At 41.3% G+C, this 22,132-nt stretch overlaps 2 protein-coding genes across 2 annotated transcripts; both read right to left on the minus strand.

The window, feature by feature from the left end:
* Window positions 1–181: 181 nt before the first annotated feature.
* Window positions 182–16,207, minus strand: LOC307035262 (protein NLRC3-like). Its single transcript, XM_079674372.1, has 9 exons — window positions 16,048–16,207; window positions 9,586–9,729; window positions 9,267–9,345; window positions 8,495–8,720; window positions 6,490–8,278; window positions 6,213–6,386; window positions 4,167–4,340; window positions 3,862–3,908; window positions 182–3,443 (listed from the first exon to the last, which is right to left on the minus strand). The coding sequence occupies exons 1-9, from the start codon at window positions 16,161–16,163 to the stop codon at window positions 2,848–2,850; spliced, it is 3,345 nt and encodes a 1,114-aa protein (XP_079530498.1). The 5' UTR covers window positions 16,164–16,207; the 3' UTR covers window positions 182–2,847.
* Window positions 16,208–16,540: 333 nt separating this feature from the next.
* On the minus strand, window positions 16,541–22,121 carry LOC307038260 (thiamine transporter 1-like). The gene is made up of 7 exons (XM_079679641.1): window positions 21,719–22,121; window positions 20,491–20,726; window positions 18,855–19,374; window positions 18,624–18,702; window positions 17,824–18,016; window positions 17,591–17,732; window positions 16,541–17,519 (listed from the first exon to the last, which is right to left on the minus strand). The coding sequence occupies exons 1-7, from the start codon at window positions 21,863–21,865 to the stop codon at window positions 17,379–17,381; spliced, it is 1,458 nt and encodes a 485-aa protein (XP_079535767.1). The 5' UTR covers window positions 21,866–22,121; the 3' UTR covers window positions 16,541–17,378.
* Between the last annotated feature and the right edge of the window lie 11 nt (window positions 22,122–22,132).

Consider the following 22,132-nt stretch of genomic DNA (forward strand, 5'->3'; position numbering starts at 1 on the left):
GTGCGACTTACCTATTGTTCTCTCTGGTGTCTCTGCAAGACTCCGTCAGGGATTGATCCTCAGCCAAGGAACAGGACACTGGAATCAAACTGGACTCAGGACTCAAGCTGCGTGGGAACAGGTTACATCGCCGTCTGAATGGTCACTTATATCCAACAATAATCAGAAGGGCTACATGGACTTTAGTTTCCTCTCACAAATGTGAACAGGTAGTTTTATTAAAGTTTCACAAGTTATAACACTGCACATCAATAGAAAATTAAATGCGTTTTGCCCAGATACATATTATATCCGAGATGTTTGCCTCAATACGAGTAAGAAATACGATCGTCTTCCGTGGCTTGCTAAAACAAGCTGGAAAGTTCGAACTGGGTTCAAAGAGCTCTCCGATGTTCTTCAGTCTGCTTTTATCCTCTTCTTTCCCGCAGCTTGTCACATGGTTTGCGTGCAAGCTGGTGCGTTCAGAGGTGTCCTTCTTCGTTGCTGTGGTTAACTGTTCACTTCCAGCGAGGAAATACATAATAGATGTTCTCCTCGAAATGGGAAGTGCATAGAAAGTTCATCTCCTCGAAAGAGGAAGTGCGTACTATAGGTCTTTATGAGTACCTATGTTTTTAAGGATTTTTGTTATACATCCTGTTTATATTTCTAAAGCATTAAACTATACGATACATGACTATGGCACTCAGAGTTTTAATACAGTTTTTAGCATATTTAAGCTTTATATAATAAAATACATTGTTCAATTTTCTTCCTTTCTTCAACACATCTCTCCTCCTCTCATCTTTCCTCTCCCTCCTCTCCTCCTCTCTCATCTTTCCTCTCCCTCCTCTCCTCCTCTCAAGTTTCCTCTACCTCCTCCCACCTCTCCCTCCTCTCTTCTCTCCTCACTCATCTCTCCTCTGGATCAGTGTATCCTCTGTTATAGCTCTCATTACAGCGGTGCATTCATGACCCATTAGAGAGGTGCACTCACTTTCACTCTCGGGCTGAAGCGCGCGAAAAACAAACACTTTTCATCTCGGATCATCAGAGGCTGTTGCATCCAAGAAAGACTGATTGAAACCTATGTTTCGAGAGAGTACCACGATAATTGAAGGTGAGTTAAACTATTGTATCCGTGTAATTGTAGATGTAAAGAAGAGATGTAACTGTTCATTGCCTTTATTTTTATATAAATACGATATGGTGTTAGTGCAAAAATTGTACTATAACTTAAGCTGAAGCTAACAGTAATAACTATAAGATATATCTGAAATAAATAAGTGTACTGAAAAAAATACCAATAACTGTATTGCATTGTTTTCTTATGCGCAATTACTTCATACTGTCTAGTTCTCTTTTTCGTCCTGCATTTATTGTGTCCCCCTCAGAAAATAACTGGCCCCCCAGTGGCCCCCCCAGTCAAATTGGTCTAGAACCGCCACTGCTGCAGAGGAACCAGAGACACTGAGGAGAGACTCTCAGACAGCCGAGGCGCCAGGATTTGAATTGTGGGTGGGCCAACGTAATTTCGGCTGGGCCTGTTCAAATGTTTTCTCGTGATTTTTGTTAACAATCTAATAAAAATAGGCTATGCCTAGAATGACATTCGTGTTTACTGAGAGCATAGTCGATGTGTTTCCAGTCCCTGTAACCATGGCGACTGAATGTATCTTCTCCGCCGGCCCCGCTTCTCTCTCTAAAATGCAGGCACATTCTACAAAACACATTGTCCTTGCTAATGCTATACTCAAATAATGTTTACTTTTCATACCAGTGGGCAGTGAAGCTCATTTTGTCCGAAAAGTATCTGAGGGTAGCTACTTTATGAGCTTTGGCTGTGTAGCCGCCGCGTCATCTTTGGCTGATAGGTCAGGCACTGGGATGCTATTTTCTGTTATCCTGCAACGGGTGCTACGTCCCGCAGAATTAATGGGTGGGCCCAGTGCCAGAGTGGGTGGGTCTTTCATACTTTTATCCACACCGCTTATCGGTCCGGTCTTTTAACTGTACTTTTCTCGGTTCTTTTGGAGGAAAAAATGAGGTAAACTAACTAAACTAATTGTGAACAAAACTAACATTGCTTTTTATTTAAATTAAATACATAATATTTCACATCAAAAGAAACAACAACGTTTTAACAAATCGTATTAAATAATCTGATGACAGAACTGTAAACAGAATAGCTGAAACTGTAACAAAAATAAATAACTCAGTTACCACATCATTAACCCATGTTTGTATAACTGAGTTAACTCCGTGTGTTGCTGCTAGCATACATAACACCTGACGTGGAAACGTTACTCGTGGACGGGGCTACAGCGCTACTAGAAAGACAGTGGAACCCGGTGCATTCCTCTGTCTGGATGTGGAGCACTTTTGCTAAAAGTTTAGACAAATTGCTCGTGTTACCGCCCTTACATGCTAAACTCTTATTGCACTTTAGGTAACGAGCATTGTCCACATCGAGACGGGTATAGTTTAACCACACCTCGGAGCGCGTTCTCTCCGCCATCTCCTCCGTGTGTGTGTGTGTTGCTGCATGTAGCAGCTGCTTGTGTGTAAACTGCCCCGCCCCCTCGCAAGCAGGCGGGGGAGAGATCTCTCGTATGGATTGGAAAGATCGAAAATACTAAAAATAACGCATTTTGCAGTCTTTCTGCTTATTAGAAACGGAGTTGGCAACACTAAAACTGCAATATAATGTTTGTGTAGCAATGATACATATGACATATTTTACACGTCTCCAGTAACGATAAAAATACTGATAACGTTGGAGCTTAACGGTCTTTAATAATTCAGCCCCGGGGCCCGTTTAATACCGGGGCTCGGTACCTATCCCTACCCATAACGCCGCGGCTGCTCTCAGACCTGCAGAGGAACCAGAGACACTGAGCAACCATCAGAAGGGAGCGTAAACCCAGCATAGAGAGGTTCAGTGAATGTGGTTCTGAAGGTGTGGATGTGGATCAGTGTGTCAGAGGAGATTCTGTAGAAGGAGAGACAGCCACCAGGATGATCCACATACACTGCTACTCTTCCAGAGGACGGGGGGGAGGAGGAGGAGGAGGATGAGGAGGAGGATGAGGAGGATGAGGAGGAGGAGGAGGAGGAGGTGATGGTTGTTATGCTGTTATTGTGCCAGACATAGTAACGACCATCATCAGAGCATCTCAGACTCCAGGACTGATCATTCCTTCCAAACGCACAGTCCTCACTGACTCCTTTCCTGCTGATTCCTCTGTAAGCCACTGCTATATCAACCCTTCCGCTCCACTTGACCTCCCAGTAACAGCGACCAGTCAGAGCTTCTCTACCCATCAGCTCAGGCCAGTAGCCAAATCTCTCTGGATGATCAGGATATGGGTGCTCCTCCTCCGCATGTGTCACCGTCTTGTTGTTCTCAGACAGTTTGAGTGTCCTGTGTACGGTGTTTGTGTCCAGCTCCAGTTCACAGGCATCTGATGGAAAGAACAGCTACAGGTTATCATCTGTTCATTTATTAACTACTTTACCGACTGACAGGAAATCATTCAGACTGACGTCTCATATTCACTGTGAATGATGCCTAACAACCTGATCTTCATCAGTAGGTGATCCATCAATGATCTCACACCTAATACTTATTATTGTAAAATAAGAGAGAGAGAGGGAGAGAGAGAGGGAGAGAGAGGATGAGAGAAAGGGAGGGAGGATGAGAGAGAGAGAGGATGAACCGAAGTCAGGTGGAGAGTAATCTGCAGCATTTAGCCTGTATCTGTATGACCATCAGGCCTCTAGTGATGTTTCTTCTGTGGATGAGGAGCTGAGGTTGTTTCTGGATCTCATGTGCAGTGTAAGCTGTGCAGCTCTGAGGAATCAAACTGAAAACACACTCACACTTCATCAGACCAGGTTTCAACCACTGCAGTCCACTATGGTCCATCCTGCAGGAAGAAACACAGTCAGGATCAACTTCATACACCTTCACTCATATCCACCATTAAACAGGGAGCAGAGTCTCTCAGTCAGTGACAGAGACACTGTCTGTCTGTCTGTCTGTCTGTCTGTCTGTCTGTCTGTCTGTCTGTCTGTCTGTCTGTCTGTCTGTCTGTCTGTCTGTCTGTCTGTCTGTCTGTCTGTCTGTCTGTCTGTCTGTCTGTCTGTCTGTCTGTCTGTCTGTCTGTCTGTCTGTCTGTCCATACCTGAGTGTCTCCAGTCTCCAGTCTGGATTCTCAAGTCCATCAGACAGCACCTGCTCTCCTGATTCTCCTGGATGATTGTAGCTCAGGTCCAGCTCTCTCATATGGGAGGGGTTGGAGGTCAGAGCTGAAGCCAGATAAGCACAGCCTTCCTCTGTGACCAGACAGCCTGCCAGACTGAACACACACACACACACACACACACACACACACACACACACACACACACACACACACACACACACACACACACACACACACACACACACACACACACACACACACACACACACACACACACACACACACACACACACACACACACACACACACACACACACACACACACACACACACACTCGTTTTTTCTCGTTCCAGCAGTGATTATATAAGTGTTTAATGTAAGAAGACACAGAGATATCTGGAGGGGGGAAAAGTAGGAACAGCCGGCCACTTTTTACCTGAGTGGTGATTTCTAAAATAACTTTGTTGATTTCTCTAACAAACATATTCGAGGATAATGTGGATCACCTTCTTCTTTTGTAGCTGAAAACCTTCAACCAAATATTGATGACCAACTCTGTGGTGGTATCATCAGATCCTCAGGTCTGTAGTAACATTTCTATAGCCTAATTGCTAAACATGCTTTTTACAGTCACCATTTTAACCAATGGGATTAAATGGACAATTAGTTGAACCGACATTACAACCCGAACCTATGTATTATTCTCTTTGGACTACAAACAAGTTTAGATACAGACTAATATGATCAAAGTTACTACATTAGCAAACAACTTCAGTATAACATTGCTGCCACGTTTAATACTGGATGATAAGAAAGCGTCAACATTTGACTTGTTCCTCAGGTCCAGCTCAGATTAGAGCAGGGGTTGCAGTCCAATAGTCCATTTAGCTTAGGAACCTTCCTAACTGAGTGAAATGACCCGGAAGCCCCTCAGTGGCAGCCATGATAAGTGCAGTTCCAATTCTCTAGAGATGATAGGAAAGGAGGTTTCAAACTTCCTTTATAACCTCCTTTAGCTTAGGAACCACTGGACCTCCCTCACCGAAAGGAGAGGAGAAAATGCTGCCCCACAATGCCTTGCAGCCGCAGAATTTGCCGTCACACAACAGTCGGCCGTTCACGGAAACAAACGATTATAACGGAGAAGTTATATCATGAAAGTTACGGTGCTTATTAAGCATTTCAAAACGTATGTGGTAAGTTGCCAAAGTGCTTTGTTTTGAACGTTCATCAGTATTATAATCAAAAAGAGAAATATGAACGTTAGTTTTTACTGAAATGATCAAATAAAGTCAACATTTCACTGAGCTGTGTGGGGGTTGTTCAACTTTTAAAAGATGTTTGAATGGTGATATACACAGTGATAGGTGTTAAGGACTAACGTTTATAATAAATACATTTGATACAATGATATTTTCATTCAATCATACGTATTGGGATCATTTTTATTAATGTGGACCGGAGGGAGAGGGTGACGAGCATCAGTTTCACTTTCCTTTTTTATTTCAATTACAACTTTGGTCATGAAGAATATGTTTCTCTGTTGTCCACGTTCATAAAGCATAAAGCAACAGCATCAGAGCACGGTGCAGAGTCTCTAGATGAGTCCCTCGTTCTTATTAAACATCCATGTTGTAGTCCGTTGTATAGAACACTGTAGTTTCCATAGTTTCCCCACAGCAGCAGACGCACACAATGACGTCCGCTGGCGCATCATAAACACGTCGGATAGTGAAAGTGCATTCGGATTCTCTAAAGTACTGCAGTCTCTTCTCCTAAGTCCTTTTCAATTCTCCTATCCACTATCCCTTAACCCCGTGACGTTTCACTCAGAGGTCAAGGAATAGGAGATAGGGTTAGAACTTAGGAGCTGATTTTTTGACTATTGGACCCAGGAGCTTTACAACTTCTCTCTGACAATGTACAAACACTAACATAATTAAATTAAAGGTCCATCCAATAGTTACTATATGAAGTAATCAGGTGTTCAGATGGTCAACATTTTTAAACAGCTTTTCACTAACCTGAGAGTCTGCAGTTCACAGTCTGGACTCCCCAGTCCAGCAGACAGAAGCTTCACTCCTGAATCCTGCAGGTCGTTGGTACCCAGGTCCAGCTCTCTCAGACTAGAGGACTGGGAGCTGAGGACTGAGGACAGAGCTTTACAGCTTCTCTCTGACAGGTTACAGCCACTCAGTCTGGAGAGGAATCAGTAATACAGAAGAAATCAATTGTACACATTTATCATTTTCAGAATAATTAAGGAAGACATTTAACCTGGATAGTTGTGTGTTCACCTACAGAGCTTTGTTGGAGGCTTTGACCACGGGCAGCAGCCCCAGAAGAGCCTCCTCTGAAGCGCAGTATTTCTGCAGGTCAAACACCTCCAGATCTTTTCCTGATGACAGTAAGATGAAAACCAGAGCTGACCACTGAGCAGGAGACAGTTTTTCTTCAGAGAGACGTCCTGAACTCAGGTACTGTTGGATCTGCTCCACTAGAAAACGATCATCCAGTTCATTCAGACAGTGGAACAGGTTGATGCTTCTCTCTGGAGTCAGATCCTCTTCAATTTTCTTCTTGATGTACTGGACTGTTTCCTGGTTGATCTCTGAGCTATTTTCTGTCTGTGTCAGCAGGCCAAGTAGGAGTTTCTGATTGGTCTGCAGAGAAAGACCCAGGAGGAAGCGAAGGAACAAGTCCAGGTGTCCGTTTTCACTCTGTAAGGCCTGGTCCACAGCACTCTGATAGAAATATGTGAGTTTAGGTTTGACCTCATACTGCTGGGAGGTTGTTGGTTCTTCTACCAGCAGGTTGACTCCAGAGTTGATGAAGGTCAGATGGACATGAAAAGCAGCCAGAAACTCCTGAACGCTCAGATGGACGAAGCAGAACACCTTGTCCTGGTACAGTCCTCTCTCCTCTCTAAAGACCTGTGTGAACACTCCCGAGTACACTGAGGCTGCTGTGATATCGATGCCGCACTCTGTCAGGTCGGACTCATAGAAGATCAGGTTGCCTTTCAGCAGCTGCTCAAAAGCCAGTTTCCCCAGAGACTCCATCATCTCCGTGCTCTCTGGACTCCAGTGTGAATCTGTCTCAGCTCCTCCATCGTACTTGATGTTCTTCACTTTGGACTGAACCACCAGGAAGTGGATGTACATCTCAGTCAGGGTCTTGGGCAGCTCTCCTGCCTCTCCGGTTTTCAACACCTCCTCCAGAACTGTAGCAGAGATCCAGCAGAAGACTGGGATGTGGCACATGATGTGGAGGCTTCGTGATCTCTTGATGTGGGAGATGATGGTGCCGGCCTGCTTCTGAACTCTGAATCTCTTCCTGAAGTAATCCTCCTTCTGTGGGTCAGTGAACCCTCTGACCTCTGTCACCATGTCCACACACTCAGGAGGGATCTGATTGGCTGCTGCAGGTCGTGTGGTTATCCAGAGGCGAGCAGAGGGAAGCAGCTTCCCCCTGATGAGGTTTGTCAGCAGCACATCCACTGAGGTGGACTCTGTGACATCAGTCAGGATCTCAGTGTTGAGGAAGTCCAGAGGAGGTCGACACTCGTCCAGACCGTCAAAGATGAACACGACCGGGAACTGATCAAAGCTGCAGATTCCTGCGTCTCTGATTTCAGTGAAGAAGTGATGAACAAGTTCCACCAAGCTGTACTTGTTCTCTCTCACCACATTCAGCTCTCTGAAGGTGAATGGAAATATGAACTGGAAGTCCTGGTTGGCTTTGCCTTCAGCCCAGTCCAGAGTGAACTTCTGTGTTAAGAATGTTTTCCCAATGCCAGCCACTCCCTTTGTCATCACTCTGATTGGTGCATCTATTCCAGGTGAGGCTTTAAAGAGGTCTTCTTGTCTGATGGTTGTTTCTGGTCTGTGTGGTTTCCTGGATGCTTTTTCAATCTGTCTGACCTCATGTTCCTTGTTGACCTCTGCAGACCCCCCCTCTGTGATGTAGAGCTCTGTGTAGATCTGGTTCAGGAGGGTTGGGTTTCCTGCTTTAGCAATGCCCTCAAACACACACTGGAACTTCTCCTTCAGGGTGGATTTGAGTTTACTGCACACTGCAGCAGGAGTTCCTGAATGAACAAACAACAAGTGGAATCAGTGAGTGGATCCTGCAGAAACACGGAGAATCTGAACATATAAGTGTGGCTGTATAGTTTGAATCAGCTCCTCAGAGGACACACTGATGCAGGCGTGTGCAGCATATTGACAGCAGAGTTTGTAAATGTAAACTTCTCCATGTTCCTCCATCTCCTCTCCATCATGTTAAATGTGTTAAACCCTCTTACTGCTCTGAAGACGGTAAGCCAGCTCCTCCTGCTTCATGCTCCTCAGGAAGTGCAGTGTGATGTTCAGAAATGCCTCTCTGCTTCTCCTCTGCTCTTCATCCTCATCGTCCAACACCTCCTCATCCTCCCTCTGACTCTCTAAGCCTTCTGGGTAATCTGAACTCAGAGCCTTCTGGATCTTCTTCAGCTCGTTCTTCACAAAAGTGACGATGTTCTCCTCCAGCAGCTGGAACAGATTGATGAACATTGATCAGATGAATATCGTTAAAGCTAAAGTTGTTATGTTAGGGATAATGTGCAGCAAGTCGGACATTATTGAAAAAATAACACCGGACACAAATCTTGATATCCTCTTTTTTCTATAATCATCCTACCCTCTTGGATTGCACCACTGCCACACTCACACTTAGGTGGGGCCACACCTCACTACAGAATCCTCTGGGATCTCTTAAACAGATTTAGTCGTCTGCCTTAAATCAGCAGTTAATTGAACCTGGTTCTCCCGAAGTTAGTAGAGGTAAGACCTTTCAGAGGTGAATCTGAGCCTGGTGGTAAACTTGCATAGACTCGATAGCTTATCAATCAGTAGGTCTGATTAATAGTCAGAGATTAACACAGGTCCACCGACGCAACAACAGTTAATTTAAAGAAGACAACATGTGGTTCATCTGTCCGTCTGAAGGCCTGCTAGTCTAAACAGAGCAGCATGGGCACTGTTGGGAACTGAATGGTAGTTCATCTGTAGTTCATAGTAAATGTATATTGTACACACCATAAATATGGAGTCCAGGTCTGTGTGATGCTTCGGGGCAGACTGATCACTGGGAACCTCTGAGAACTCCAGCAGAACTCTGTGGAGAAAACATCAAGAACATTTAAAGACTCTAATCTGCACACAGTTTACTGAAGGTGTTCTGAGATGAAGACAGAATGACAGGGTAACTGTAGATCAGCAGGTGGAGGGGGGGCGGGGTATAAAAACACCAACATTACTGAGGCCTGAAAGCGTCCGACCATCAGAAGCCTCCCAGCAGCTGATGGTGCAAGGAACAGAAAGAAGCCGATCACGTTACACAATTTTACATTCTCACCTTCCCTCTGCAGGACGTCCAGATTTAAAGTGAAAAGGATAATCCATAGAATGGTCACTCTTAATGGACGCACAGCTGGATCCAGGTCCATCTTCAGGTCCATCTTCAGGTTCAGGTTCAAGTCTCTGGTGCTGCATCCTAATACTAATATCAGACAAAGATAAAGATGGCGTCTCCTCTCAGTTAACATGAGTCAGCAAAATGGCTCCTGAACCCGACATCGATGAGTTCATTCATTAATAAAACAAATGTAATATGTTCAAATGTTGATTTGAAAAACAAAATAATTCAATTTAAAACAAATTTGATTGATTTAAAAAATATTTTAAAATTAAAATCTACGTTATTGATTAAAAAAATATTTGTCAGATTTACACATTTTATAAAAAAATGTATTTATTTTTAACATATAAGTATTGTATTTATTTTATAAATTATGTGAATGATTTAAAAAGTAAATAATAAATTGTGTATTATCGTGTTGATTTAGGGAAATTATTTTATTGAATTCAAACATATTTTATTTATTTTTTTATTTTTTAAACTACTTTTCTTGATTCACTGATTATTTACTGATTATTGTCATTGATGTAAACATTATTAATTGATCAAAATGTATTTAATTGATTAAACAAATATTCCTCTTCGTTTCAAGGGTTTTAATGGAATGTATTAAAGAAGTTAAAAAATACTTCATTACATTTATATTTTAATCATTAGAAAGTAATTTTACTGATAAAATATATTGTATAAAAAAATATTATTGATTTGATAACGGTTTTCTAAATAATTGAATATTGTATTGATTTAAAAGTATTTTTAGTATTTATTATACTATTATGTTATCGTGATAAAAAGGATTTAAAGGTCCCATGTCATGGCCATTTCTACTGATCATAATTCCATTGTTGAGGTCTACTAGAATAGATTTACATTGTTCAATTTTCCAAAATCGCATTGGTTTCTCATACAGCATCTCTGTATAGTATGTGTATTCACTCTCTGAATGCTGCGCGGGGTCTGGGTGCCGTGTTGGCGGGACGTTTTGGGGCTCGCTGCTCCGCCCTTTGAGGCTCGAGGAGCGGACAGTGTGAGCTGGATTACTGGTGTCGGTTCCTGGTTGCTGCATGGGGTCTGCGAGACAGCGAGACCAGGCCGTATATGCAGGGATCCTGAAGTAAAATGTAATTCCTTTTAAGACCTTTTTTAAGACCCTCTCCATACATTTTAAGACCTCATCGCCACCTCGAGTTTTAACCCGTTACATTGGCGACACACTTTACCTCACATTGACTATATACAGTATTGATTGTCCTTCCTCCTTATCTTCCAACCATTTGGACGCAGACTTGCATTTCCCCATAACGATGTTGTTTAACAACCGGCGTAAACGGACCTTCGCGCGCTATCAAGCAGTGAGCGCGCGATGTCCTGTTCAGATTACTTCAAATCCAACGGGATGCCATACATAAACTACAGAGAATCACACTAAACAGCTACGCAATGATTACATTCAGGCAGACTGTAGAATACAACCTCCATTTATCAACTTGTAATACTTTTTAAGACCCCATGGACACACTGGAGACACCGCGGAACTCAGCCTGAGTTCCGTGTGTGTGTGTGTGTGTGTGTGTGTGTGTGTGTGTGTGTGTGTGTGTGTGTGTGTGTGTGTGTGTGTGTGTGTGTGTGTGTGTGTGTGTGTGTGTGAGGATCCCCGCATCGTTACGTCAGCATACAGACAGTGGCGGAGCTGGGGAGTGGCCGCGGCCACCCCCAGTTGAATCCTGGCCACCTTATTGGCCACCCCAAACACCCTCACCACGGGGGCCCAAACAATTTTAGAACATTAAGAAAAAAATGTTTAAGTCTTTCATCATTCATCAAGAATTAACATTAATAGGACGTTATATCGATAATGTACTCACTAAACTTACAATTCATTTAACTTATTTTCTTCCAAAAGTGAATTATCCAAAGCCCCCTTCTATTTACATGTAATGGTTTGGTCCTGCCTCCAAACGCGGTGCGGCACCGCCGGTGTCAGTACCATATCTGCTCGGGGTACCATATCTGCTCGGGTGTATTTCCGTCGCATCCGTCATCCGTCATATCCGTCATATTGTACGGCAACTCAAGAGGGCCATCATACACGGTCAAATTCTGAACATTTAAACATAGCCTACACTTCATTCTTTACTTTGTCCATTATTATATGTAGAAGATATTACTTTTTTCTCCGTCATGTTGTTTCCATAGCAACAACTTCAAACAGGCATAGCCTACACTTCATTCTTTACTTTGTCCGTTATTATATGTAGAAGATATTACTTTTTTTCCGTCATGTTGTTTCCATAGCAACAACTTCAAACAGGAAGTTAACCTAAATTACATTTAAGACACTGCAACAAAAGTAACAAAAACAATATAAAATCATTTTCCGTTTCACAGAACACAAATTGGGTTATTTACATAATTATGTTTACACTGTCGATTGTTATTTTTCAACATTCAAACTAACCGCTAGCCGCAAAGCTAGCATCACAGCCACTGCTCCGTTTTCGGAGACTTTGCACACGTTTTTCACACGCTAGGAGCATGGGAGTACTTCCATTCGCTTCGTCTTGATCTGTAATGTGATTTGATGTGTCCCCCAACTCCTCTCCAAAGTTCAGATATTTAATAAAATACTCAGGGGAGTTTCCTGAATTTTCATGCCCAAAGCTAAGCACTAGGCCCTGGGTAAATTAAGAGGCTGATCTCGGGCACTTTTGTCCACTTTCCCTGGTGCTAGAAACTCAAGTTAGGCATCCCTGGAATCGTCTCAGAGAGTAGATGATCAGTGGGGCCTTGTTTTTACTGAATGATGTGTTTTTTTTATGGGGAATTCAAATATGAGCTTATTTTTAGGATAACTCTAACCTACATCGTTTTGTATTTCTAAATTGGCAATTTTACCCTTTCGAACCTCTGTATAAGATAGTAAATGATATAAGCAAAATAATTGATTGACAAAGCCAAATCTTTTTAAAATATTTATTAACAGGTGAACTGCATAGGATAACTGATTTTGTAAAACGTGTAGACTGCCTTGCAGTGTTTTGCTATCTAAAGTGAGATGCATGATCCTGGCTCCTTAACAGATCAATCCATTCCAAACAGTGTAGACCTGATTCAAAGGTTATTTGTAACCTGATCTGAATTGAGAGAGTGTTAGTGTTATCATCTCCCTATTGATCCACGAGCAGATATGGTACCTACACCGGCACTTTCTAGCAGAGAGTGAGAGCATGTTAGGAGCAGGGATGCTAGACTTACGTGTGTGCCATGCATAGACTGTACATGTCTCAACGACTCACAAAGTCAGGCTTTCAAAAGAGAAAAGAAAGGAGAGAAAGACAAGAGAGAGGGACTAAAGGGCGACAGTATGTCACCCAGTTTTTCAAAGAAAAGGTGGGTGTGGTCTATGAGTGGTGGAGTTTTTTATTTACTAAGCTGACATTAAGTACTGTTAATATCTATACAGGTTTTTAATTTCACTGCTCTTTTAGTTGACATTTAATAAATGCAGGTTCATTTTTAGCAGCTATTCATACTAAATCAGTTGTCCCTCCCCCTGGTGCCAGGACCAACAGATCCATCTCTAGGCTCAGCAGCCCTGTCCCCCCATAAGTGTTATATTTTCACAGCTCAGTGTCAGTAAATATTGTGCAGTTAGTATTGGACTACAAGATAGATATAAGCCTGTACAGGTAGAGTTATTTAAAGCATAAATGAGTCGGTTGGGTTCTGGAGGTGTGGTTACAGCAATTGTGCTTGGTTGGCGTGGCCTGGGCCTGGTGGTGGGGCCCAATGTGATATCTTTTCATGGGGCCCAAAATCCCTGGCGTGTATGGCCAGAGGGCAGGACCTATAACACATTTACTACCCAATAGCATTGTGAGGCTGAACTAAAGGACCTTTTGACTATGTAAATGTAGTCTTTTAAAAAAACAAACATTTACTGACTTTTTTAGGATAGCTTCAAGTAATGTTGTATACAACCGGGGGCCTTACAGGGTTAAGGGCTATTGTTTATTGTTATTTACTTTTAGATGTTTATTCTTAACCTATTATTTCATTTAAAAACTCTTAGTTAAATTATGTGTGTGTGTGTCTCTGTATTCCTGATGATACACTGAGAGAATGAGCTCATAGTGCTGCTGATCATCATAAGCTAAACAGTCTGTATATTGCATTACATTTGTATAATGTAAGCTTTGTTGATACTTTGCCTGTGGGAATACGAAACAAATAGTTAGATATACTGAATATTATTTGATTTATTCCACCACTTAATCCCAAATAATGTAGAGGTGTGTTGTAGGTGCCTTAAATAACTCCTTATTTTCTAGTGAGATGTATTTTTATGTTCATATAATAGTGATTTCAATGCCACCCGAAAATGATCACTGGTTCCATCCTGGCCACCCCACTGAAAATGTCCTGGCTCCGCCACTGCATACAGAGCAAGACAAAAATGAAAAAGAGAAATCTCCAACGAGGCGTTCTGGGGCAGCATAGACAGGTCTTTTCTGTGTTAGAGTTTTACTCCCTACAGGGTGTACTTTGAGGGTTTGTGACTCTGCAGACCGTTTACATGCAGAAAAACCTTCATAACACACAAGGGGACGGGTAATAACCGGAGAAGCATGACATGGGACGTTTAATTTATTTAGGAAATATTTATTAATTTAATGTATTGTATTTATTAGGGATGCACCGAATATTCGGCCGCCGAAAATTATCGGCCGAAAATGGTTAAAAAGGCCCTTTCGGCACCGAAAAAATATCACCGAATGTCAGGGAACAGGGTTACGTTGGTAAGCTAACGTGTTGTTGTGATGACCTAATCAAAACGCGGCGACAAACACGGAGCGCGACCATGCTCGCGGCTGGCTCACAGCCAACATGTCTGGCGCTTGGAGATATTTAAAAATATCAGAGAAAGAGGCGCGGATTGAGATTTGTAAAACGTGTTCAGCTGACATTTCTCGAGGGGGTGTAACTGCAAAGACTTTCACCACTTCGGGATTACTCCACCACTTGAAATCAAAACACCCGGACAAATATGCGGAGTAAGATCAAATCACAAGCACTGACAGCGAGAGACTGTTCAGCGCTGCCTCTCATGTGCTTGATGAGAAGAGGAACAGACTTATGGATGATAAAGCAGAGAAGCTACTGTTCATTAAAAAGAACCTCCCACTTTTCCTTAATAAGTAGACAAGGCTGGCTTATCATAAGCTTATCTAGTTCTACATGTCTACTCTATACCCACTTTCCTGAACAATTTTCATTGTGAGTTATAATTCACCATCTCAGGTTATCATTAGGGGGAAATGACAGCAGCACAGTGTTCAATATATTGTACTTTCGGTATCTAAATGATACAATGTTGTTTACATTGCTCATGAAATTGTAATTTAATTTGTAATTGATTGTGGATTTTGTATCCAGTTTTCACTTTATGTATCTTTATACAATGTCTACTACTTTGTTTATGAGGACAGACAGCCTTATTTACAGATTCTTGAAATTGAATTGTAATTTCATTTGTAAATAGTTGCATTCATCTGGATTTATCCAGTTTGCACATTTGTATGCATGCACTTATAGGTGCATTTGTTGTTGTTGAAGGCCTGGCTGTTAAAGTCTTTATTTACACTATTTTGTTGTGGGCCTACTGGCCTAGATGTTTATGCAGTTTTAGAGCACCTTGGCTTTGTTCTGAATGCACTTTGTTGTAGTTATCCTACAGAGAAAAGAAAATGCACTTGACTTGGAATTAATGTACTGTATGCATTCAAAAGTGCTGAATAAATGTTTTATGGACCCATAATAGTGATTATTATTTAAGTTAAGTTTTGCCATAATCATGTCTTTTTCCATAATCAGGTAGCTGAACAACATTGGTAAAAAATGTATACATTATATATATAGATATTTCTATTAATCATTTTCGGCCTTTCGGCATTCGGTTTTCGGCAAACTGTTTCCTATTTTCGGTATCGGTTTCGGCCAAGAATTTCCCATTCGGTGCACCCCTAGTATTTATTAAATAATACTTTAATATAGAACGTTTTTATTGAATTCAATATATAAAATGTACTTTAATTGATCAAAAAATACATTTTATTGACTTGGATTTAGTATTGACTTTTTATAGTTTAATATACACTTTATATTGTGTTGAATGTTTGATTTATTGACCTCAGAAAACATTTTAAAATAAGACTCTTCAGTCTGTCTCATTGCTGAAGTATTGATTTTAGTTAGCATGTTAGCATGTTGTTAGAGCAGCTGCAGCTGTTATTATCAATAATATAAATAACTGTTAGCAATAAACACATTAGAGAGATGAGTCTGAGGTGAGAGCAGGGATCAGCTGAGAGTCATTTCACTCTGAAAACTGTCACTTACCAATAATTTAACGAGGAGGAAAACTTCTGCGTCACAGCGGGAACAAAGTGAAAATAACTTCTGACACCGGAGGTCCCCACAGAGAACAGGAAGGGAAGGAAGTTGATGTGAATCATTAGCTGTACATGAGCTCTATCCTGTGACAGCACATGGTATCACAACTACTGTCAGTGCATATTAAAGGAGACTACAGTGTAACTACTACTGCTACTAGTACTACTACTACTACTACTAGTACTACTACTACTACTAATGCCGCTATGGCAAGCCATTTGAGTATTTATTCCACATCCTTGATATCAGACGGCTATGGCAAGCCATTTTAGTATTTATTCCACATCCTTGATATCAGACGGCTATGGCAAGCCATTTGAGTATTTATTAGTTTGACCATATCTCTAACAAGTGGAATCAAAGAGCCAACTAGTGTAGACAGCTGCCGTCTGATATCAAGGATGTGGAATAAATACTCAAATGGCTTGCCATATATTAGCTGCACAACAGCTCCTTCCTGTGACAGCACATGGTATCACATCTACTGTCAGTGCATATTAAAGGACACCTATCATGCAGACATAATGTGAAAATAAAAAAGGGGAGAAGCTAAACAAACATAAAATAATACTAAACTATACAAAATTCTTATTCACAGTGATATATATATATATAGATATATATATATATATATCTATATATATACTGTATATCTGTAAATGACTAAGTTAGCTACGTTAGCTAGTTAGCTTAGAGCAAATCTGCATGTCTTAAGGTGGCGAGAGGTTTCTTCATTTGCATGTGTTTGCACATTTGTGTTTTTATGTTCACATCATTTTTGGAAACTGCAGCTTGCTTCCCCTATATGGAAATGTGTTGGGTCGGTGTAACGTGTTTGCACCGGTCGGCCACCGTAGGTCTCCCATAATAATAAAAAAAAAAAAACCTATTCTGTTTGCGAGAGATAAAGAAGCATCTGCGTCGTCAGGGACGGGCGGGGGTCTCATTTCTCTGCCTCTTCCCCTCCTGCTGACAGAGGGTCACAAAGCTTCTGGTATAACGTCGAGAATGGCTGCTGGGCTGAAAACCACTTGCATTAGGGTATTAGAGAATTTTAAGTTAATGTGTAAATATATACAGTATGTATATATATATATATATATATTAAAATGAATTTTAAATAAGAAGAAATGACCAAACCATTCATTTATATTGATGTATGGAGAATCGTGTACATTTGTTTTGTATATAGATATATAAAAAAAAAAGATTTATATTCATGGTGTTGCAGTCAGTAATTTGAAGCTTTTAACTCTGCAAAGTCAAAACCCATGTATTCAGAATTTGTGTTCGTCACAGTCCGGAGGGTCATTTCTGACGGCAGCAGTGGGCTCTTTGTCGCTTCTCCAAATGGTGAACAGTCCCCGAAGTGAGAAAAGGACAGCGATGAGTGAGAAGTAGCTGGCGTATATGGTGAACTGCAACAAGAAACAGACCATCACTTAATCTGCAGAAGACCTGAGTGACATTTCCTGATCTGCCTCCTCACCTGAGGAATGATGCCCAGGCCCAGCCCTCTGCTGTCCACCACCACAGAGGTGATGATGGTCTGCAGAGCCAACGCGCCAAAGTTATTCGCTCCAAACACCAGAGCAAACCTCTCCATCGTCAGGTCGGCTGCAATCTGGTACCTAAAAGAGAAGGACTGTTTACTTAAATGCACGATTTCCTGTTCTGCCTGCAATAATAAACACGTCTCCCTTTTGATAAGACAACTCTTACATGGCTATTGTTATCAGCATCATGTACAGGCACTTGAATACGATGTATCCGGCGTAGCAGACCCAGATGTTTCTGATGAAGGTCATGAGGAAGAGTGCTGCTGCTCCGAGTCCAGAGAAACCCCCGAGAGCCAGCTCCCCCCACTGATCCCACCTCACCTCCGTGAAGCCGATACCGTACGCTGTGGCTGCTCCTGCAAAACACACCCATCTGGTTTTATAGTAGAGATGACAATTTGAAAATGGGTTTGATATATATAGCACTAAAGCCCTTTTTATAATCAATGACATACTTTGAATATGGTATAATAGAATAATTTAAATATTTGTAGCTTTTTTATCTTAGTATTAGAATTACTGGCAATTTACTTTTTTATTTTATTTTTATGTGAGAGGAAAACATACTTTTTGTTGAACCACACAGCTTAGAAATTCAGACTTTTACATACAAAAATATGAACTGAATGAAATATTTGTTTTAATGTAGATTAAACTCCATTATTATATTTAATTACCCAATACAATGAGTGAGTTGACATCAAATTATGTCATAAGCAAAAAAAAGCAATTTTGATAATTGTTTTCTTCACTTGTTCATAAATAATGTCATAGTTCTATTTATCAAACATGAATATTTCTGCTTTCCTGCAATGGGTACTTTTACTCTTACTACTTCAACTACGTGTTCCTGGTCATACTTTTAACTTAAGTACCGTTATCAATTATGGATCTTCACATGTAATGGACATGTGATTTGATTTAAGTAAAGGATCTGCATACTTTCCACTGGATGTTGCTCACCTAACAGGTTGGACACTGCCTCCACGCCTCCATTGTAGATGCTGCCATTTTGAGAAGGCTGCACATGCTCCCACAGAAACTGCAATTTACATTAGTCGGATCATTAAGTAGAGGCACCAAATACCAATATGAACCTGAAAGAGCATACTAGGGCCCCATTTAAAGGGCTCACTATGCAAACCAAGCAGGTGTACAGCTGAACATTTTCGTTTTTTTGCTTTGATAACTGACCTGCACATAGTTGGCTGTCTGGTTGTAGCCGCAGGTGGCCATCGCCCACCACACTGACCAGTAGAGCAGCTGTCTGGAGGAGTAGCACTGGAGGAAGTCCCTCCACAGCTGGAGGAGGACTTGGCTGCAGCTTTTTGCACCAACCTCAAGGTCCTTATCCTTTTCATCAACTCTTTCTCCTGCTTCTTTCTCCACCATTTCCTCTCCTGGTTCCTCCAGGGAGACCTTTGCTCTCCGTGAGGGTTCTGTTGAATCCACAGTCCCGTCTCTATGCGTCTTTATCCCCTCTGTCACTGTTTTATTTCTGTGGAAAAACATGCTCTGCCGTGGCATTGGCAGGAGGCAGGCCACGGGGAGAGCGATGGAGGTGAGAACCAGAGTGAGCACCAGGATGTTGTCGTAGGACATGAGCTGGAAGCTGAGCAGCAGCTGGCCCAGCACGGAGCCCACGGTGTAGCCCAGCAGCTGCACACTGCGGCAGTAAGACGTGGCCTTCCTGTAGCGCTTCAGATCCACCACACTAAGGAAGAAATGCAACATGACATGACAATCCAAAACAAAGCACAATGTAACCCCCTGGTACCTCCCCGCATTCAAACCCTTTTCTTGAGTGGAAGTACCAATGCATTGATGTCAAGATACTCCATTACAAGTTCTGCAATCAAAACCTTTAAGTAGAAATACAGAAAAGTATCATCAGCAAAAAAGTTGAAAAATGTTCTCCATATGTGATATATTAAATGTCTGACATGATTACATTTTAAATATTGTTGCATCAAGTAGCATTTTACTGTTTGAAATGCACATTATTGTATCTCTTTGTACCTTTTACAGTTATGTCAATAGTATTGTCTTTAGAGACACATGTTTAAATTTTATCATGTGTTATTATTGCAATATCTTGATCCGTGAAGTAACTAAAGCTGTCACATCTAGCTTACCTGATGTAGCATTAAATGGAAAACCTTAAAAGGTAGGGTAGGTAAGTTTGAGAAACCGGCTCGAGATACACTTTTTGTTATATTCCATAGAATGCCATTAACATCCCGATAGCAATGAATATCTGAAGTGCTTTGACAAAAAATCCATAAATAAATATCATCTGTGGAAGCCGTGGTGCTGTAAAAAGCACGACCAATCATCTGAGCCGGCCCGGCTAAAGTAACTGGATGGCCTACCTGCCTGTCAGCCTTCCATCTGTGCGCAAACTTATCTCGTGCCCTCATTGGTCATGTGCGCGTTCGTGTATGTTGGAGGAGGGGCTCTGTAAGGAAGTGGCAGATTTTTTCCGGCTGTGTATTTTCAAATTCTAGCGCACTCGAGCTGGTTTCTCCAAAATTACCTACCCCACCTTTAAGTAAAAATAATTCAAACTTCTATTTAAAGTTGATATTATGCTCAATTTCAGGTTCATATTTGTATTTTGTGCCTCTACTGTGACATGTCTCTAAACAACTTTAGGGGGTTTTAGCCTTTGCAGACCGTTTACATGCACAACAACCTAACACACTACAGGAAAGGGAGAACCCCAAGAAGCATACTAGGGCCTCTTTAAGTACAGTACTTGAGTATACTGTACTCAGTTACTTTCCACCACTGCTAGTATTAGTGCCTTGCTCAGCTCTCTGAAAATGACCTGTAGATGTAGGAGAAGTAGGCCACCTCGCTGGCTGTCACCACCCCGTAGCAGAACTGCATGGCCTGCATGGCTGCGACACTTCTGAGCCAGAGCAGCATGGCCGTTGTGGTGAAGAGGGAGAGACACTGGAAGATAACCACCGGTTTGTACCGCAGCCAATCAGTGAGCAGGAACACCGGCACCAGCACCGAGAGGTACGAGTACGTCCACACCGGGAAGATCTGGTTGTTTACCTGAAGAGGAAACATAGATACTGTACATACGATATGTATATATGTTCATTTTAATTCATTTCTTATTTCATAGTGTTTTTTCATTTGTATTTTTTTTTCCATCCATACCCTGTTGCTGTTTGAACTAGTGAATTTCCCCACAGGGATTAAAAAATTATCTTATCTTATCTTATTTTATCTTACATGTTGACATGACATAGCTGAATCGAAGGTTTTATGATATTGATTTTTATAGCTCAATTAATGAGGATTGCACTGAAGTCTAAAAAGTGTTTCACCAACTTTGTTATTTTGTAATGATTTAACATGTAAATGCAATTTCTGCCAGTTCGAAAAGTAATCACGTCGTTAGGCCTTCTAGCAGAGCAATGCTAAATATGGTTAATTACTTTCTTGATTAATCATTTGGGAAACCTTTAAGCAAAAATGCGAGATGACTAGTTTGTTTCAAGAAAAGAACACACCATGATATTTAGGGTCAAAAATGTGTCTATGTGCTCAGATGTTTTATTTATAGGAAAAACCTCCCTTTCATTCAGCATATTCAGACAGTAGCCTACACCAACACCGAAACACATGAGCACATACTACAATTAAAAAAAAAGCAGAAATAAAATCTGAGCTGAGATAAAATGCTCCGTCTTATTTTAATACACACAGTTAAGATCACACACACTATTTTATGAATACCTACTGAATTAAAAACTGAACAAATTAACCAAAGAAAGTGAAAATCATAAAGCAGATTCAGGCAGTAGAAGTATAGATTCACACTTGAAGTATTAGCCTATAGAACAGTACAGCTACAGAGAAGAAATAACATCAGATCCTTTTACAACAAACAATGCTATTTTTTAGATTGTAATCCACCATTTTTTTTTAAATAACAGTAATCTGATTACTTCTTTTTTATGTAGTGATTACAGTTACCTATTTTTGTATCCTGATTACGTATTGCCTGATGATTAGCTGAAGTCATTTCTCTTTCTTACCTGTTCTGTTGTCAGGTTCTTGTCCGGTCCGGTCAGGTAGGGGGTGAGGAAAGGCTCCAGGGGTTTCACTGTGCTGAAGAATCCGTAGATACACAGCAGAGTAGTGGGATACCTCCAGTCTGCCTGCCACCTCCTCACTGCCTCCATTTTCTGTCAGGTGTGTATTCTGTATGTGTTTATGTTGCTCTGCATGCTACTCTCTTCCACGCTGCCTCCTTGCCTGGAAACACTTCTGGTTGTCTGAAGTGTTGTTTTGTAAATCAACTACCCGGTCAAAGAGCAGCTCTCACCTGACGACCTTCAAGCCAAGATAAATGTGTCACAAACCAACGAGACAAATCGGGACTTATTATCAGTAGTAATTGCAGCTGTTTAATTTAGATTAGATTATTGTAAAGGTAATATCAAAAATAT

This window comes from Notothenia rossii (genome assembly GCF_949606895.1).
Source record: "Notothenia rossii genome assembly, chromosome: 4".
NCBI classification, from domain to species: domain Eukaryota; kingdom Metazoa; phylum Chordata; class Actinopteri; order Perciformes; family Nototheniidae; genus Notothenia; species Notothenia rossii.